The sequence below is a fragment of the Rhinatrema bivittatum genome, chromosome 4, assembly GCF_901001135.1.
Source record: "Rhinatrema bivittatum chromosome 4, aRhiBiv1.1, whole genome shotgun sequence".
Lineage (NCBI taxonomy): Eukaryota > Metazoa > Chordata > Amphibia > Gymnophiona > Rhinatrematidae > Rhinatrema > Rhinatrema bivittatum.
Window position 1 is genome coordinate 394,909,612 of NC_042618.1, and position 16,863 is coordinate 394,926,474.

The 16,863-nt window shown below is 41.9% G+C and overlaps 1 protein-coding gene across 1 annotated transcript in view; it reads right to left on the bottom strand.

Moving 5' to 3' along the window:
* The window catches only part of ADAMTS9 (ADAM metallopeptidase with thrombospondin type 1 motif 9), a 366,656-nt gene that overhangs the window by 61,643 nt on the left and 288,150 nt on the right, over positions 1-16,863 (bottom strand). Inside the window, 5 exon segments of the mRNA XM_029601029.1 lie at positions 2,578-2,672; positions 2,831-2,925; positions 3,859-3,991; positions 5,522-5,716; positions 7,213-7,383. Coding sequence (XP_029456889.1) covers positions 2,578-2,672; positions 2,831-2,925; positions 3,859-3,991; positions 5,522-5,716; positions 7,213-7,383 — 689 coding nt within the window.

Sequence of the window (16,863 nt, forward strand, 5' to 3'; positions counted from 1 at the left end):
AGAGTGACTAAAGGGTCTCTTCAGAGGGAACCAGAATAAATGAAAAAGACTAAGATTAATAACAGATCAAAACATATAAGGGAGAGAAATAAACAGAGAAGTGTAGTAAGATATGTAGAGAAGGCTTTAAGCTAAAAAGATGGTTCTGGAAAGGCAAGCTTGAATAACCAAGTTTTAAGTTTTTTCTTAAAGGAGATAGGGCAAATCTCCTGTCGGAGGTCAGGAGGGAGAGTGTTCCAGTTAGAGGGACCAGCGGTAGAAAAGGCCCTTTTTCTTAGAGATGTTTTAGCTTGAGGGACGAAGAGGGTATTAAGGTAAGCTCTTCTCAAAGGTCTGGTGGAGTATTTAGGGCGAATCTGGAACGTGAGATCGAGTGGGGCAAGATTATGTAAGTTTTTGTGTATGATGGTTAGTACTTTGTATATAATTCTATATTTAATGGGGAGCCAGTGGAGGTGGTACAGGATTGGAGTGATGAGATCCCTCTTTTTTGTATTTGTCAAAATCCTGGCAGCTGAGTTCTGTAACATCTGTAGTGGCTTTATAGTAACAGCAGGGAGTCCGAGCAACAAAGAGTTACAGTAATCGATTTTAGTGAGTAAGATTGATTGAAGAACCAAACGGAAATCATAAAAGTGTAGAAGTTATGTCCAGAAGTTTGACACCCCTCTAAAACACTCCAATCCTGAGCCAAAGTCACCCCCATCCAGCCTCGCAAACTAAGTAGGGAAGACACCAAGTAATAAAGAAGGAAGTTAGGCAGCTCTAAGCCCCCATAGTCCTTGGGTAACTGTAAAGAGGCCATGCTAATACAAGGAACGTTTTTATTCCAGATAAAGGATGACATATAACCACATAAATCAACAAAACATTTATGTGGGACAGTACAGGGAATATGCTGAAATAAATAAAGAAGTTTTGGCAGGACAACCACTTTTATAAGATTTATCCTATTCAAAAGAGATATAGGTAAGGCATCCCATCTACTAAGGTATTCTTTGATCTTCTGAAGAGTGGGACCGTAATTTAGGCAAAACAATTTCATAATGTCTCCCAAGTCTTGAATTCTCAAATTCCTAAAACTATCTTGGATGATAGCCAGATAGAAATCTTGAGTCACACAGGTAGTTTAGAGTCTGGGTGGGCAAAACCCATTCAGACTGGGAAGAGTGTGTGCGAATGCATGTGTACTTTTTTTTTGGATAATTATAGTTCAACTGGAGAAGGCCGCAAATTGATCTGGATAAATCCAAGTGTATTCCCTTCTTATTTGGACACAGCAAAATCATTATCAACTCAACATGATTCTCCATATGCACAGATTTCCTGATTCTCATTCAAGAATCACACTATTGTTCAAACACTTGGATTATCATAAATCTATAAATAATACCAGATTTGCATTTATTTACCAAGTTATTCAAAGTATCTTCAAATATTCTAACTATATGTATTCTATAAATATTTGTGTAATTTCAAACTAGGTGAATCAGTCAGATTTGAACCGGTTTAAAGTTGAAGTATCTTGCAGGCAAAAACTGTGAAGAACCAAATTTAGGGGGTCATTTACTAAGTTGAGCTAGGCGTTTATTGTGCAATAATTGCCTATTATGGCAATATTGCCCAACATTTTTCACCGAATAATGCAGGAATTTAAATTAGCTGCTTTGCAAATGCATGCAAAGCATCTCATTAATAAACTAATTTTATAGAAATAAAATAACGTGGTTTGTCTCAAAAAACACAAGCCGCATTATTTTCTGAAAAGTTTGCTAGAACTCAGTAGTTATAGCTAACTTTTCCTAGAGTCAACGGGACGCTAACTCACATCCTGATGCCTCTGAGATGGTTCTTAAAGGTCCATGACGGCCTTAAAGCCCCTCTTCACTAATGTGTAAACCCCCTCTTGGGGGTCTTTAGGGAACCCCATTCACCTCACCCTGCTGCATTAGAGGTGGCCTGCAAGTAAAAAAAAGTAGTGGTGATACCCCACCACTCCAACCCAACCTCTCCTCCTTTTCAAAAAATGACCCCTCTCAGGAGAAGCCTCCCACCAACACAAACCCTTGACCCACTAGGGCATACCTGGTGGTTTAGTGGGGCCCTGGCGTTCTCCTGGGGCCCAGACTGCCCCCTAGACTGTGCTCCTGGGTGATGGGAGCCACCTTTGTGCAATTTTTTAGACATTTCCCCATGATATATTTTCTCACTGAATTTTTCTGCAGGGAAAACATTGCATGGTTTCCAAAACTGCAGTACGCAGAACCACAGCCTTGGAATCTCCTGTAGTATTTTTCCACAGCTCATAGTATTTTTCCCCTTTTCAGAAAAATACTGCAGAGTAGTAATTGATCCCCTTAGATTGGGTCTGGTTAAGGGAAGGTCACCCAACACCAACTGAAACCTTTCACTGGCCAATTTTGGGGTTTATATGCACTCAAAATCATCTCAGGTGTTCCAGGATATCTTTTCAGATGGACCTAAAGGGTTTTCATTTCTTCATAAGAAAAAAACATTAAGAGAATTTGTTCAACAAATTTGGTTTTAAGTATAAAAAAACACTGAAAATGTCTTTACCTGTGACCAAATACTTCTGAGAAATTTTCAGCCTCATTATTTACAAGGGTCACATATTCCTTTGGGCTCTCAGAGTGCATCCCGGAACAATATATCTGTGAAAACCAGGTGAGAACATAGTGTGAGACACTTTTATAAGTCAATTGTATGAGCCTAAAATTAGGAATCAGGAGCTTCAAGAGAGAGAGAGGCAACTTCAAAAGTATCTACCGATTTTCAAAATGTAAATAATTACAAATATGCTGAAATGCACCTTTAATATCGTTCCTTTAATTATAAGATTATATTCACCATCTTCAGTGACACCTTTCAATTGTTTAGCATCCTTGCAGGTTTTTGGTAAGTCACCTAAAATTCACAAAAAAAAAAACAAAAAACATATGTGGAGAACTCTTTGGTTTTTGATTTTAGCAAATGTCATGCTTGAAATGAGGGCTACATGGACCTGATTTCTCCTCTATTTTTAAATTGTTTTGCAATTTTCTAGTGAATTTAGTTCTTGTGTACGAAGCAGGGTGGGAGGCAATAGAAGCTGACACCCTTCACCTCTTCCCAAAAGAGTTATAGCTGGGGGAGTTGGGGGAAGGGGGAAACTATCTGGCTCCAAACCACAAAGAACTGGTGAAACACTTCCATCCTAAGGCACTCTTGGAGTACTTTGACATAGAAGCTGAAAAATGCGGCTGGACTCGTGGTTTCTTTATGACTTTACGCAAAGCTTCCCTGTACACCAGAGCTTCCCAACCCTATCTTGGGGACCTCATAGCCAAATGGGTTATCGGGGTATCCATAATGAATATGCCTAGGATAAATTTGCATGCACTGGAAACCCAGTATATGCTAATTTATCTCACGCATATTCTGAAAACTCAGTTGGCTGTGGGGTGCCTAGGACAGAGTTGGGAAACCCTGCTCTCCACTATCTGCCAATGTGCTCCACTCCTTTTCTGCAGGACTAAGTCATAGTGAAAATATCGTGGGATGTCCTGGGCACTATTTTCAAAAGGGAGCAAAACAAATGCTCCAGCAACTGGCAGAGTTGTACACTTGGGCCATTTCCACACTTACTGTTGGATAAGTGCACAATTTTATTAGTGGATATGCCTGTTTGAATTTAGAAACTTACTGTGCAATTAAAAAAAATAAATAAATAACAGCAGAAGCGGGTGGGGCATGTGAACAACTCAGCCAATGGCTGAAACTGTTTGTCCTGCTTTCTCTTAAAAACGGAGCTTCTGTGGAAGATGATAAATGGATATAAAAACCACTATTTCAACTTACAGTCGTGAGTGTTGCGGCATGTTTTCTGCTCTTCCGGTTTGAAAGCCAGGAGGCACAGGTTACTGGGCTGGTCGTCATTTGTCAAGCACTGAACTGAGCGCTGCATCAATCCAATGCCACAGGTTACTGAGCACTATAACAAAGAACATTTCTAATTCTCAGTCACACAGTAATGTGAACATATAAAAAGGCAGATTGAACCACAGACCCTCTTTTGCTAAGTGGGAGACACCTAACACTTGCTACCTGTGGAAGCTGAGTTCATTTCTATCACCATTTGCTTAAGCATATCTTCTAAATAATTCTCTATTCTATTGTTTATCCTTTTGTCATCATTTTCTTTTGCAAGGTTATCTTGTAAGCTCTAGATTGTATTATAGGGCAGTGGATTGCCTGTTCTGGTGTGAGAAGGTTGATGCAGGGCAGATAATGTTTAGGTGCTGATGAGAAGGCATTGAGGTCTGTATTCAAAAATGTATGCAGCTAAAACACTTCTCATTCAGAAAGGCCATGAAATACCCAGAAAGGGCAGATTTTTAAAAAGAACATAAAACAACAAGCAGTTCTCCTGCTCTCCACAGGTAACATCATCCTAGAATGCCACATTTGGCTGTCTTTGCTTCCTATCAGGCCGATACAGTATTCAGTAAGGGGTAATAGCGTGTCGAAAACGCGCGTCCAACGCCCCCCGAAACTAATAGCGCCCGCAACATGCAAATGCATGTTGATGGCCCTATTAGTTATTCCCGCGCGATTCAGTAAGTAAAATGTGCAGCCAAGCCCCACATTTTACTTTCAGAAATTAGCGCCTACCCAAAGGTAGGCGCTAATTTCTGCCGGAACCAGGAAAGTGCACAGAAAAGCAGTAAAAACTGCATTTCTGTACACCCTCCAACTTAATATCATGGCGATATTAAGTCGGAGGTCTCAAAAGTTAAAAATAATTTTAAAAAAATGTAAAATCGGCCCACTGCTCGCGGGTTGAAAACCTGATGCTCAATTTTGCCGGCGTCCGGTTTCTGAACCCATGGCTGTCAGTGGGTTTGAGAACCGACGCCGACAAAATTGAGCGACTGCTGTCAAACTTGCTGACAGCCGCCGCTCCTGTCAAAAAAGAGGCGCTAGGGATGCGCTTGTGTCCCTAGCACTTTTTTTTACTGCGGGCCCTCATTTGCATGTGGGCCGATACTAAATCGCGGGTACTCGCCCGCTCTCCCGCGACCTTTACTGTATCGGCCCATATGTCAGTTCTCTTGGAGTGAGAAAGTTGAGCCGAGACTTTTAAAAACAGAAAAAAAAGGCATTTTAAAGAAAAAAATAATGGTCTTCCTGCCTTCCATCCCAAAGTCTCTTATAAGCCAATGGCTAATGGTATGTCTGGTCAAATAGCAATCGGCCATAAGAACAGCATGTATGTTTCATCACTCTAGGCCACCTCCAGATGGACTGAATGCTTTCCAAATCTTAGTGGACTTTATTAAGACTTTTAATTTGTACACCCTGCTGTAGAAGTGACTGGGGAAAATTAGAATGGGAAAAATGGGACCGACTAAATTCATCTGCCGTGGTGATCTCAGGCTGCAACTTCCTGAGGAAAGGGAGACCCAACTACAGAGAAAAACCCTTAAAAGTATAGTACCATAGCTGGGAAACAAAGACTTACACTTCCCCAATTTCCAACTCTCCAGGATGCAGAAATGGGGCATTCACCGAAGTAGCAGTTACGGACATTTGGCGGCTGCGTGCCCGGACAGTTTTCTGTACTCTGGTAGCCATACTCATAATGCTCCTTCTCAGAGTAAACTTCGCTGCAGGATACAAGCCTTTGCTGATAGCCCTCACCACATGTTACCGAGCACTGTTACAACAAAGAAGACATCAAATTGAATACAATAGATAAGATAAAGTCATATGTGCCTGATATAAGAGGGACAGGAAGGCAAAGCCGAATAGTCCAGTGAAGTGGCATATACCAAGTGTGTCTTTGTGTGGTAGGAAGAGGTGGGGGCCATCTCCCAAGCAGTGGCCTGGAAACTACTGGTAGTGACATCGACTTGGAAGGGGCAAGTGCCACATTTGGACAGTGCTTGTCTCGCTTCCATTCCCTCCCCATGTCCCCCTAATCAACTATGACTGCCCATGCACTGTTATCTGAATGTGTGTACTGGAGGGCACTCGGTGGCATGGATGGTTAGGATGGAAGAATTGAAAGGAGTTGTGCTCTCTGCCTCAAGGGATGAGACGGCTAGGCAAAACAGAGGAAGGGCATGGAAAGGACTACTAATGTCCAAAGCAAGCCAGGCGTCTTACTAGAGGAAAGCATTTTAAGGATGCCTGCTGCTTCCAAGACATGTAGGCAATTAGCCTATCTTTATAACCAAATCCTCATTCAGTCAGTCCCGCAGTGCTGTGCAATCACTACCAGCGTAGATGGTTAGTGACTCACGTTTTGGGGTAAGTTGTGAAACTGGTGGGGACAAGGGGATTTGAGAGAGAGAGGTGGAAAAAGTGGGGGGGGGGGACTGAGACACTGGTGGGGGGGGGGGTGGGTGGAGAGATTGAGAGAGAGGAGACTGGTGGGGAAGACGAGGGGTTGACAGAGAGGGAGAATGTTGGGGACAAGGGGAGTTGAAAGAGATGAAGGCTGGTAGGGAGAAGAGCAGTATGAGAAAGACTGGTGGGAAAAGGGTGGAGGGACTGAGAGAGAGAGAGGAGGAGAGACTGGTGAGGATATGCTGGGGAGAACAAAAGAGAGACTGATGAGGATGAGGGGGAAGTTGATTGTGTTTGTAGCCATCAGGACCCCACCATCTCTTGAAAACCTGAGACTTTGTGGTACTGTGAATTCTGGTTGCTTAGCTCATAAGATATTAATTATGAGCTGAAGTCTAGAAGTAAAGCATCCACCCCTACTCTCAGGATGTTTGTGGTTGGGGGGGGGGGGGGAGGCGGTGACTGCCCCCTACTCTTCCTCTCTGCTTCAGCCTCCCCTAACAAGTGACTGGCAGTTCAACGCTTTCGATTGATAGAACATGGAACATATTTAATAAGGGACTTGATAACCCTTTTATTTTATGTACCAAGAGACTCCATGAATAAATAAATGAAATACTGCCACAAATAAGCATGTTTTTAAAAATTGTTGGAATATGATTTCTTGCACTGCCTGTCTAACATAAATTATGACCAACCAGCACTGTTGGCAAAAGGCATTTCTTGGCAAGGCTGGGAATTTGCTCTTTTGTCAGTAACTTTGCCAAGAACTGGGATTCGGGTTTGAAGCAGCCGGTTTCCCACTTTGCTAATCAGTACGGTATGCGAGAGCTCTGTGCAGCTGATTCCCGATGTCTGTACCTCTGACCATTCTCCAGTGACCCAGATGTATTCACAAGGTTGCAATCTGCAGCTTTCAATTTCGGGAGGTTGTTTGTCCTTGTTGCAGTGAGCACTGTGCACCTCTTCTTTATTCCGATTCATGCAAATTACTTTTCGGTACCGGGATCCCACCCCACAGGTTTTTGTGCACTGTCAATAAAATTGAAAAATAACAGCATTTTTGTTAGTGTTCAAGATGCTTCCAACATCCTGTTAAGTTTAAGCTGAATGGAAACCTCTCTATTGCAGCCTCTCTGTTGGCTACAGGTCTTCAGGGATAGATGGAACATATACTGGATTTCATTTTCCGTTCTCTTGTGTACATGGCCTTGTAGTACTGCTTCTCTTCAGTAAATCAAAAATGAAAGTTTCTACATGCAGTGGATCAAAATCAGAAGTTGTGCAGTCTATTATTAAAGGAAAAGGAGTGGCCTAGTGCTTAAAGTAATGGGCTATGAGCCACGGAAACCCAGGTTCAAATCCCACTTCCTTCACTGAGGCTCTTTGAGCATGTCACTTTACCTCAGGGGTGGGCAAATTTATTGAACTGAGGACCCAGTCTGGATGGCAGGTGGAGGGCCCCTATCACAATCTGAGTGGCATGAGGGTCCCTTGAAGGAGCAGATGGGTAAGGCTCAATGGGCTGATGAACAATATCATTTGCAGGTGGAAATAATATGCTTTCACACATCATGGGCTGGGACCCAGCTCTCTGCCACAGGTCAGTTTGAAATCTCCTGCAGGCTGGATATGGCTCACGGACCATAGTTTGCCCAACTCTATCTTCAGTTGCTTCAGATACCCTCTTAAGGAGGTAACTTTAAAGCAAGTGCATGTGCACCCACATAAGTGATATGTGAGCTTGAGCCCACAAATGCTGAAATTTTAAATCGTCCATGCAAATGCACTCTTACTATTTAGAAAAAGTCTAGTGAGCATATGTGTGTGTTACTAATTTTAAGTGGTTAAGCAAGGAATCATTATTAGCATAACTTTACAAGCAAGTGAGCACATTTTAAAACATGTGATCGTGACTGGAATAACCAGTTTGACCACTTATAGTCCAGCAGTCTGCCCAGTCTATCTCTAGGTCATCAAGACCCCCCTGGTTCTTCAGCCTGCACTTCCCCAAGTTTACCCAGACCCCTCACCCAGTCAGTCTGTGGCTATAACAAGTTTCATTCTGACTTACATCTGAAAAAGAGCAGAAGTAAAATATGTGTAGGTAACAGTCTGCCGCTTGCGACATTCGCCAGATTTAAAATCTGGATTTATGCGCATAAATGTTGGCCCCACCCCAGAATGGCCCTGACCTGCCCCCAAATCCAACCCTTTTCTTTCCGCATGTTTTGTTGCGCACATGCGTATGTATGCACCTAATTTGCCAGTTTTAAAATAAGTGTTGCTTGCACTCAGCCCATATATTCGTGTATATGGGCCTTTTAAAAATTCACCCCTTAATTGTAAGTTCTTTGGGGCGGTGACTTATTCCATCTGAATTCTAAAAATGCTACTGTGTAAGCCCTGGGACATCTGGTATCCTTGTCGACATAAAATGATTTAGGGCATAAGGAAGCAGGAACAGGACTGGATCTATAAATAGGCTTACTAGACCTGTTTCTAGGATGGCAAAATTATGGGAGCAGTAAATTGTCTGTCCCTGTGGCCCTTCAATCCTGCCTCCCCACCTAGATCTCCAGTCCCACCTCCAATCCCAGCCCCCACCCACAATTTCATCCTGCCCCCAAATCTCATCCAATTTCAATCCCCTCTCCATGGCAGGAGTCTGATCCTTTCCTTCCCATTATCTCCTCCAAACCAACATACTTCAGAGCTTCAGCATCACCAGAAGGCAGTGAGAGCAGGGGTCTGAATCAGTGGCTGCATACTCATAGCTCATAGCCCCCCCCCTCCCCCCCGGCTTCCATGCGGAAGTTGGAGCCTGTGAGTGCTGGGCCATGAGCTGACCCAGTCCCCAAGCTCTGCCTTTTGATGACAGCACAGCTACAGCCAGAGGGATCCCTGAGATCTGTGGGGTTGGCTGGATAAGGATCAGAGGTCAGGTTAGAGGGATGGGGGAAATCAAATTGGTGGGGAAGTGGAGTGAAATAAATTTGAGAGGTCCATGGGTGACGGAGGGGGAAATTGTAAGCTCATGAGGGGGAGGGTGGTGTTAGGAGGCACAGTACCTTCACTGATAGTGCTTAGTTAGAAGTAGCAAAAGACAAAATCCATCACTGAGCTGGTAAAGGCAAATCCCTGTTAAAATATGTTAAGTTACAACGGTTTGCCCACACTGTGGCAGTATTGTCCTGTGACTATAGCAAAAGACTAGCAGAGTCAGCCTGGTAGAATACAGAAGACACCCCAATACTCCTAACTATCAGACACACTTTATCAGAATTTCATATCTGCACTACTGCCCCAGTTTCACTAGAACAAGTTGATCCCCTTTCCAAATGTCATACTCTATTGTGCATTACAATAAATCTTAGCTTCAGTCTCTGCCATGCTCAGTGATCTTCGGCTTCTGCACATTTCAGCACAATGCAAGAATAATTTCTTACCCGCATCAGCAAAAAATGTCTTGAAATGGACAAAGACAAATTGTTTCCTATTTTGTGCTGTGTTTTTAAGAAGACTAAGACTCCTTTGTAAGGTACAGGGCATCTAAGTTAAAAAACAAAGCACTTTGTCATCTTGCGGTGGTGACCTGTGCATCTTTGGGAAATCCAGAGGCTCGAATGAGTATTAAAGAATTAAAAAAACAAAAAAACATTTTGCTAATACTATTGCTTTAAGAACCAGGAAGAAAAATACTGGACTAAAGATATCTCAAAGTGGCTTTCCCTCGCTAAAAGACACAGGAAAGAAATGCAAAGCTCAGGAAGATTCTTTAAGGAAGTGACATCATCAGATAACCAGATTGTCATTGGCTAATGTCAGCTCAAGAAGAGTTCACCCTAAATTTCCCAAACCCTGTCCATTGACTCCATAGTCAGTTGGATTTTCAGGCTATCCACAATAATTATTACGAGAAATATTTGCATATGTTGGAGATCCAATGTATTGAAATGTATCTCGTGCATATTAATTGTGGATAGCCTGAATATCAGACTGGCTATGGGAGTCACCAGGATAAGTTTGGGAACTCTTGACCTAATTCAGGTTTACCACCTAATAACTGAATATTCGAACTAAATAAATAATTTAAGCAGCTTGAAGTCACAAATCAGCTACTTACAGGCAACCCAAAAGTCATTAATTTTTCTTTTTTTTTTTTTTTAACAAAAATGGCTTTTATCATGGGACAAATCATTAAAATATGAATGGATAAAGACATCCTCTGCCTATCACCATGTAGACTTTTGGCACATACTGACTAAAGTATGAAACACAAAGGGCGGTTTTTCTCAAGAATGATAAGAGATTATATAACATGCTTCCAGTGTGCTGCAGCTCTCATTTAAATGTTACCTCATGGTCATTATTATTTGGAATCATTTAACAGGGTTAACATCAACCCTTTCCAAAAGAAAGATAATATTTAATTGGATAAAACCATTTCAAGTAAAACTGTCTCTCACACGACAGTATCTGGCAATGTAAATAAAGTCCCAATAATCCATTCTAATGTTTAATTTAAATAATTCTGATTTATGCAGAAATGTGTTGTTACCATGTGCTGAGTCTGTTTTAGAGGGCAGCAGAGAAATTGAAAGTGTAATGTAATTAATCAGCATGTGATCATTAATAAGGAAGGAAGTCGAATGCAACAAAATAGGAAATACAGACGATATTTACTATTTCAGGAAAACCGAAAAACAAAATTTCATGTTGCTCTTCGTATTGTTTTTTTTTTTTTTTTAATGTAAGGGGGTAAACAAAACTCAGAACCCACCCCAATCCTTCCTATTAATAAAAAGTTGGAGCCCCATCAGTGGACTGCCACACCCCTCCTGACCCCTCCAGTACTCACCAAAAACACCCGGTGGTCTAGTGGGAGCCTGGGCGTGATTTCACGCTCCCAAGCCAGCAGCTGCCCTCATTCAAAATGGCACTGGCTGCCCTTTGCCCTTAACATGTGACAGGGGTTACCAGTACCATTGGCAGCCCCTTTCACATGGTAGAAGATGCCCAATAGCAACAGTAGCCCCTGTCACATGTTAAAGGCAAAAGGTGACTGGTGCCATTTTGAATGAGAGCAGCCCCTGTCCTGGGAGTAGGAAATCACTCCCGGGCCTCCCACTAGACCACCGGGTGTTTGTGATGAGTTCTGTGGAAGGTCGGGGTGGGGGGGGGGGGGGGGTAGAGTTTTGATTTTTTTTTACAATTTGTTTCTTATAAACTGCGCAATGAAATGAAAAACATTGATCTGGGGATGGACCCGAAATGGCCCACCCCCGGAATGAAAACAAAACAGCCACAAAATTTTTCAAAGCTTTCACTAGCTAGCTAATTAGCAGTCCTGGATTTAGGCACAGGCAATTGTCTCCAACTCTACAGTTTCATACTCGCTAGAGTGCCAATGCTGCCATGCTGTCATCCAGGCCTGTTGCTGCCCCGGTGCTGAATCTGCAGCAGTAGCAACCCTATCAAAATTCAGCATGGGCCTGCAAGGCCTCATGTGTTGAAAAGTCCTGCGCTGGCCCTGCCCCTCCTGTGCACGGGTTTCTAATTATCATAAAAATCCATGCAAGGAGGTAAGGCCATTACAAGGCCTGTCAGTGCACAAGGGCTCACAGGCCCTGTGCTGAATTTTTTCTTGGAGTTGATGCTATTGTAGGCTCAGTGACATTTATGGTACTGCAACTCTGAGGTGATGGTGGGTGTAGGTGTACTGTTCTCACAAATCATCTGCTTTTGCTTGAGTTGCTAACCAGTCAGTTAAACCTTCTTTTTCCTAACTTCCAAATAGAGAACTCAGCTCTTCAATGCCAAACAACATTTATTAGAATGAAGAAACAATTCAACACTCACTGTGATAAAGCAGCGAGAACAGCCATACAGATAGCAGTCTGATTCAGATGTTTATGATTCTCTGGAAGCTCAGTAATCAGACGAAGACAACTGCAACTGAAGTAGAAGTTGTGGCTACTCGTGAATAGTAGGGAACAGTAGCCATTTGGAAATAGAAGTTAAAGAACAATGTTTCTAGGGGCTCGTATAGGACACAGGAAAGCTGTTAGTTTGCCAAGAGCCTTTTTCCAACTGAAAGTACTTCCAGAAAGTAAGTCCCAGTTTGCTTTGAATCAAGGGACCAATAGGAAGAGGAGAGAAAACACATAGAGACACAGCAAAACAGGAACAGATCCAATAGGGAGCTCAGAAACATTCAAACAATAACCAATCAGGACAAAGAACTCTAGACCCTGCAGAGACTCTAAACTAAGCAATATCATAAGATGACACAGTGTGGCAGTGTAATAAACAAACATATACATGCACTGCGGAGGCAGAACACTCCCTGCTTGGCATCATAGAAACCAGTATTATGAAACATTATGGAAAACAACTACCAAAATAAGGCAACAGTCCACAATATTCAAGTACTTTCATGAGACATAAAGAGCACTGTCTCAGTGACAGGGCTCATAAATGTTTTCACTATTCCTTATGTAAACCTCCTCATGCTATGGTGTCCTTGGCCACGAGTAAGAAAATTTGGGAGATCACTGATATTGCCCAAAAGGGGTCACTGCCAGAAGCTCTCTCTCCTATTAGGTTTATATAAAAAGGGGCCCAAAACCCACCCGATCACATATCCTGGTGATAGGGAAGGAGAACAAGGATAAAGCCAGTGAAGGGCGAGACTATGGGTGCTAGTAAAAACCACATTTATTTTTAACTCCAGATATACTGTCAAGCAATAACAATTTTTATTATGAATCATAAACAATTTTTAATACTTAACTTTCTTTACTTTTAGACCTTAGTACTCCAGAGTTTCAAGATTCTATCTAGCAATATAATCAGATAAGTATAAGTTTTAATTTCCTGCTACTTTTGTTTCACTCTGCCTCCGTTTCTTTAATATAACCTTAAGAATTGATTCTTTGTGTCTTTTTCTCTTTAGTGTCTCCCTGGGCCACGTGTGAGAGTTTGAGTTCCTTCTGCAGAAGACTTTCTGTGCAAGTTCTTTCTTTCCGTAGCCTTTTTCTTTCTCCACAAGATGGCGCCGGCCATCCATTGCTCCTACCATGTGACAGGGGCCGACCAATGGCACTGGTATCCCCTGTGACATAGTAAGGGCAAAGGCTATCGGCACCATTTTGAATACCGGCAGTCGACGACCCGCGTGCAGGAGATCGCTCCAGGACCCCGGCTGGACCACCAGGAACTTTTGGCAAGTCTTGGGGGGGGGGGGATCAGGAGAGTGGGGGTTTTATTCGTTAATGATACGTTGCATTCGTGGTGGTTTGCCATATGTTTTGGAACCCCACATATGCAACGAATAGGGACCTATACATTGCGGATTTCGCATTTGTTCAAAACGAATGCACATCCCTACCAATTAGCCCCAGTCCTTAAAACCCTGCAGATCTATCTAGTTTTCTTTATTTTTTAACTTACACATCATCCATAGCAGAAGTAAAGTGATGCAGCTGGGGATGTCAGTAAGCGCACATCTCTGGCTCACACCCTGAAATGCCTTTGCCCCACTCAGACCACACCCATGCCCTAATCCTTTCAAAATATTTGGAGATGTGCACGTAGCGGGACATACGTGCACTTCTGCTTGACTTATTTGCACATTCCCTAATTAGTGCAAGTGCAGAGCTTTTAAAATTCACCTCTTAACTTTTTCTTTTTGACTTCTCTGGTGTTCTTTGAGTTCATAGCTGGAGTGCGTTAACTAGTTCTCTTGACTCTCACTGATCTGTATCTACTAATTTATTCTTAAACAAAATCAACAAAGAAAACTAACTTCCTTGCACTGACAGTTTTTCCCAGTGTGTTCCCTATGGTGTTATGTCTTCCATGGTTTGTTGAACTTTAGTGCTAACTATGAAAAACAAAAGATAATTGTTAATTCCCTAGATATTAGATAATGCTGGTCAGGAACAATAGGGGGTGACTAATGCATTTATTATCAGAGGGATCTTTTTTTTATTTTTCCTATTCTTTCCCCTTACAAATTCCTTTCTTTCTTTTCTTTTGGAGCGTTATCTCCTCAGTTTCCTTTTTTCCCCCCAAATCTGCTATCTGAGAAAAGTGAGGGCTATATTTTGCCACGCTACAATTATTCTCCCTTGGTTTTGAGATTCTTTATTTTCACTTATAAACTCTAGTTAGTTCTCACTTATGGAAATCAAATCTAACAATTCCTTTCTCTGAGCCCTGTTCCAGGAAAGTTTCTGTTTCTGGGTTTTTAGTTTGTTTTTTTTTAAGAACCACAGGGAAGTATTTCCAAATTTACATATACTTGATTCAGAATATTAACTTCAGCTTTGTGCTTTTTCCTCTTTGGGAAGCCTCAGGGAGTTTTGTGTCTTTGACTCACCCACTCTCTCAAATAATATTTGATTAGAAATTATTTTTCTTTTCCAGTCACTCACTCTAGTTATCAAAGCTGACAATATTCAACCGCAGATCAGCTGTCTTTACAATTAAATTTAACTAACCCATGTCTTACCTTTGGTGGTTTTTATATAATTATTCACTTTTATTCATACCCTCACTCATTCCAGAGTGTTTACTATTGTTCCTGCCAGGTTTTACAATGTTTTGATTAACGTTTACATTTCAGGAGAGGAGTACTGTTGTTGTTCTTTGAAAATAAGAATGCTTAAAGCCACTAGCTGTAGAGAAAATATTTTTATTAAAATGCTATAAAATTAAAAATGAGTACTTTGTGAGAACAAAGGGCGGGGGAGGAATGAAGTTACCTAACCTTTTGGGTTATTACTGGGCCTCTTGTCTTGTGTTTCGGGAGTGGTTGGGAAGGGAACAGGTGTCTCCCTGGCTGTCCCTAGAGGTGGGTGCTGCTGGGGTCATTGACTTGGCTTTATTTCCAGTTATACTACTTGTTTTGCCTCACTCCAGAAGGGTCATGAGATTGAGCCCTATTATAGCACACACGATGCATGTTTGGTGGGCGATGTGCAAAAGCTTGGACATGCCAGTGGGTACACACACCTTCTTAGCTGAATTAAGGGATACTCCCCATATTTCTATAGACACATTTTGGGCATTACCAGCGGGTTGGTAGAAGAAGGGTTTGCAGTTTATGGGCCAGCTCTGGGATGAGGATAGTTGGGTCCCCTATGAGACTTTGTTAGAAGACTTTGAATTGCAGGACAGATTGAGAGACATATATGACAGTATTAAGACGCAGTTGTAGAGGTCTGAGGGGATGTTATGGGATAGGACTACATCTTAATGGGTAGAAAGGATCTTGATGTTAATTGTACTGGGTAAGAAAAACATATCGTTGTTATACAGAGCTATCACCATGATGTATGGATGAAAGGAATTCATGCTAACCTTGATAACACAATGGAATACAGATCTCAGGCTGAATTTGACTGAGGGGGACTGGGGGACAATATGAAAGAAGGTACACTGGATCTCCATTTGTATATATAGGGTTGAATTGATGTACAAGCTGGTAAGGAGGACTTGTAGAACAATGGTTTACTTTGCTAGGTTTTCCCTCTTGACATCCCACGTGTGCTGGCAAGGGGGTGGGGGGTGTAGATGTATATAAATGTCTTGTGGGAGTGTGAGATAGTGAAGGGGTTTTGGCAGATGGTGGAGATGATGATTGCTGACATCCTGGGACATCCGGTGACTCTCACACCTATAACTTGCCTTCTTGGGCTTTGGGCTAAGTGTTGGCAAACCAACAACGTAAGCTGTGTGACCATTTAATTCATATGGCCAGATTTACTATTGTGAAACATTGGAAATCACAACTACTAGTTTCTCACTGGTATAAGCTGGTTCATGATATAGCAGTCATAGAAAAAATGACAATTTCTCTTCATAAGAAGTTGTTTTTGTATGATCAAATTTGGGAACCTTACTGGAAATATCTGGCTACTGGGAGCAGGGTTACTCTGGGATACTACTGAGGAGGGCCTAGTAAATGTTTAATGTGAGGATGCAAGGTATGCAATGTTCTACTTGGAACAGTACTTTTCAATATATTTATAGATGATCTGGAAAGGAATACGATGAGTGAGGTTATCAAATTTGCAGATGATACAAAATTATTCAGAGTAATTAAATCACAAGCAGATTGTGATACATTACAGGAGGACCTTGCGAGACTGGAAGATAGGGCACTCAAATGGCAGATGAAATTTAATGTGGGCAAGTGCAAGGTGTTGTATATAGGGAAAAATAACCCTTGCTGTAGTTATACGATGTTAGGTTCCATATTAGGAGCTACCACCCAGGAAAAAGATCTAGGCATCATAGTGGATAATACTTTAAAATCGTCGGCTCAGTGTGCTGCAGCAGTCAAAAAAGCAAACAGAATGTTAGGAATTATTAGGAAGAGAATGGTTAATAAAATGGAAAATGTCATAATGCCTCTGTATTGCTCCATGGTGAGACCGCACCTTGAATACTGTGTACAATTCTGGTCACCGCATCTCAAAAAAGATATAGTTGCGATGGAGA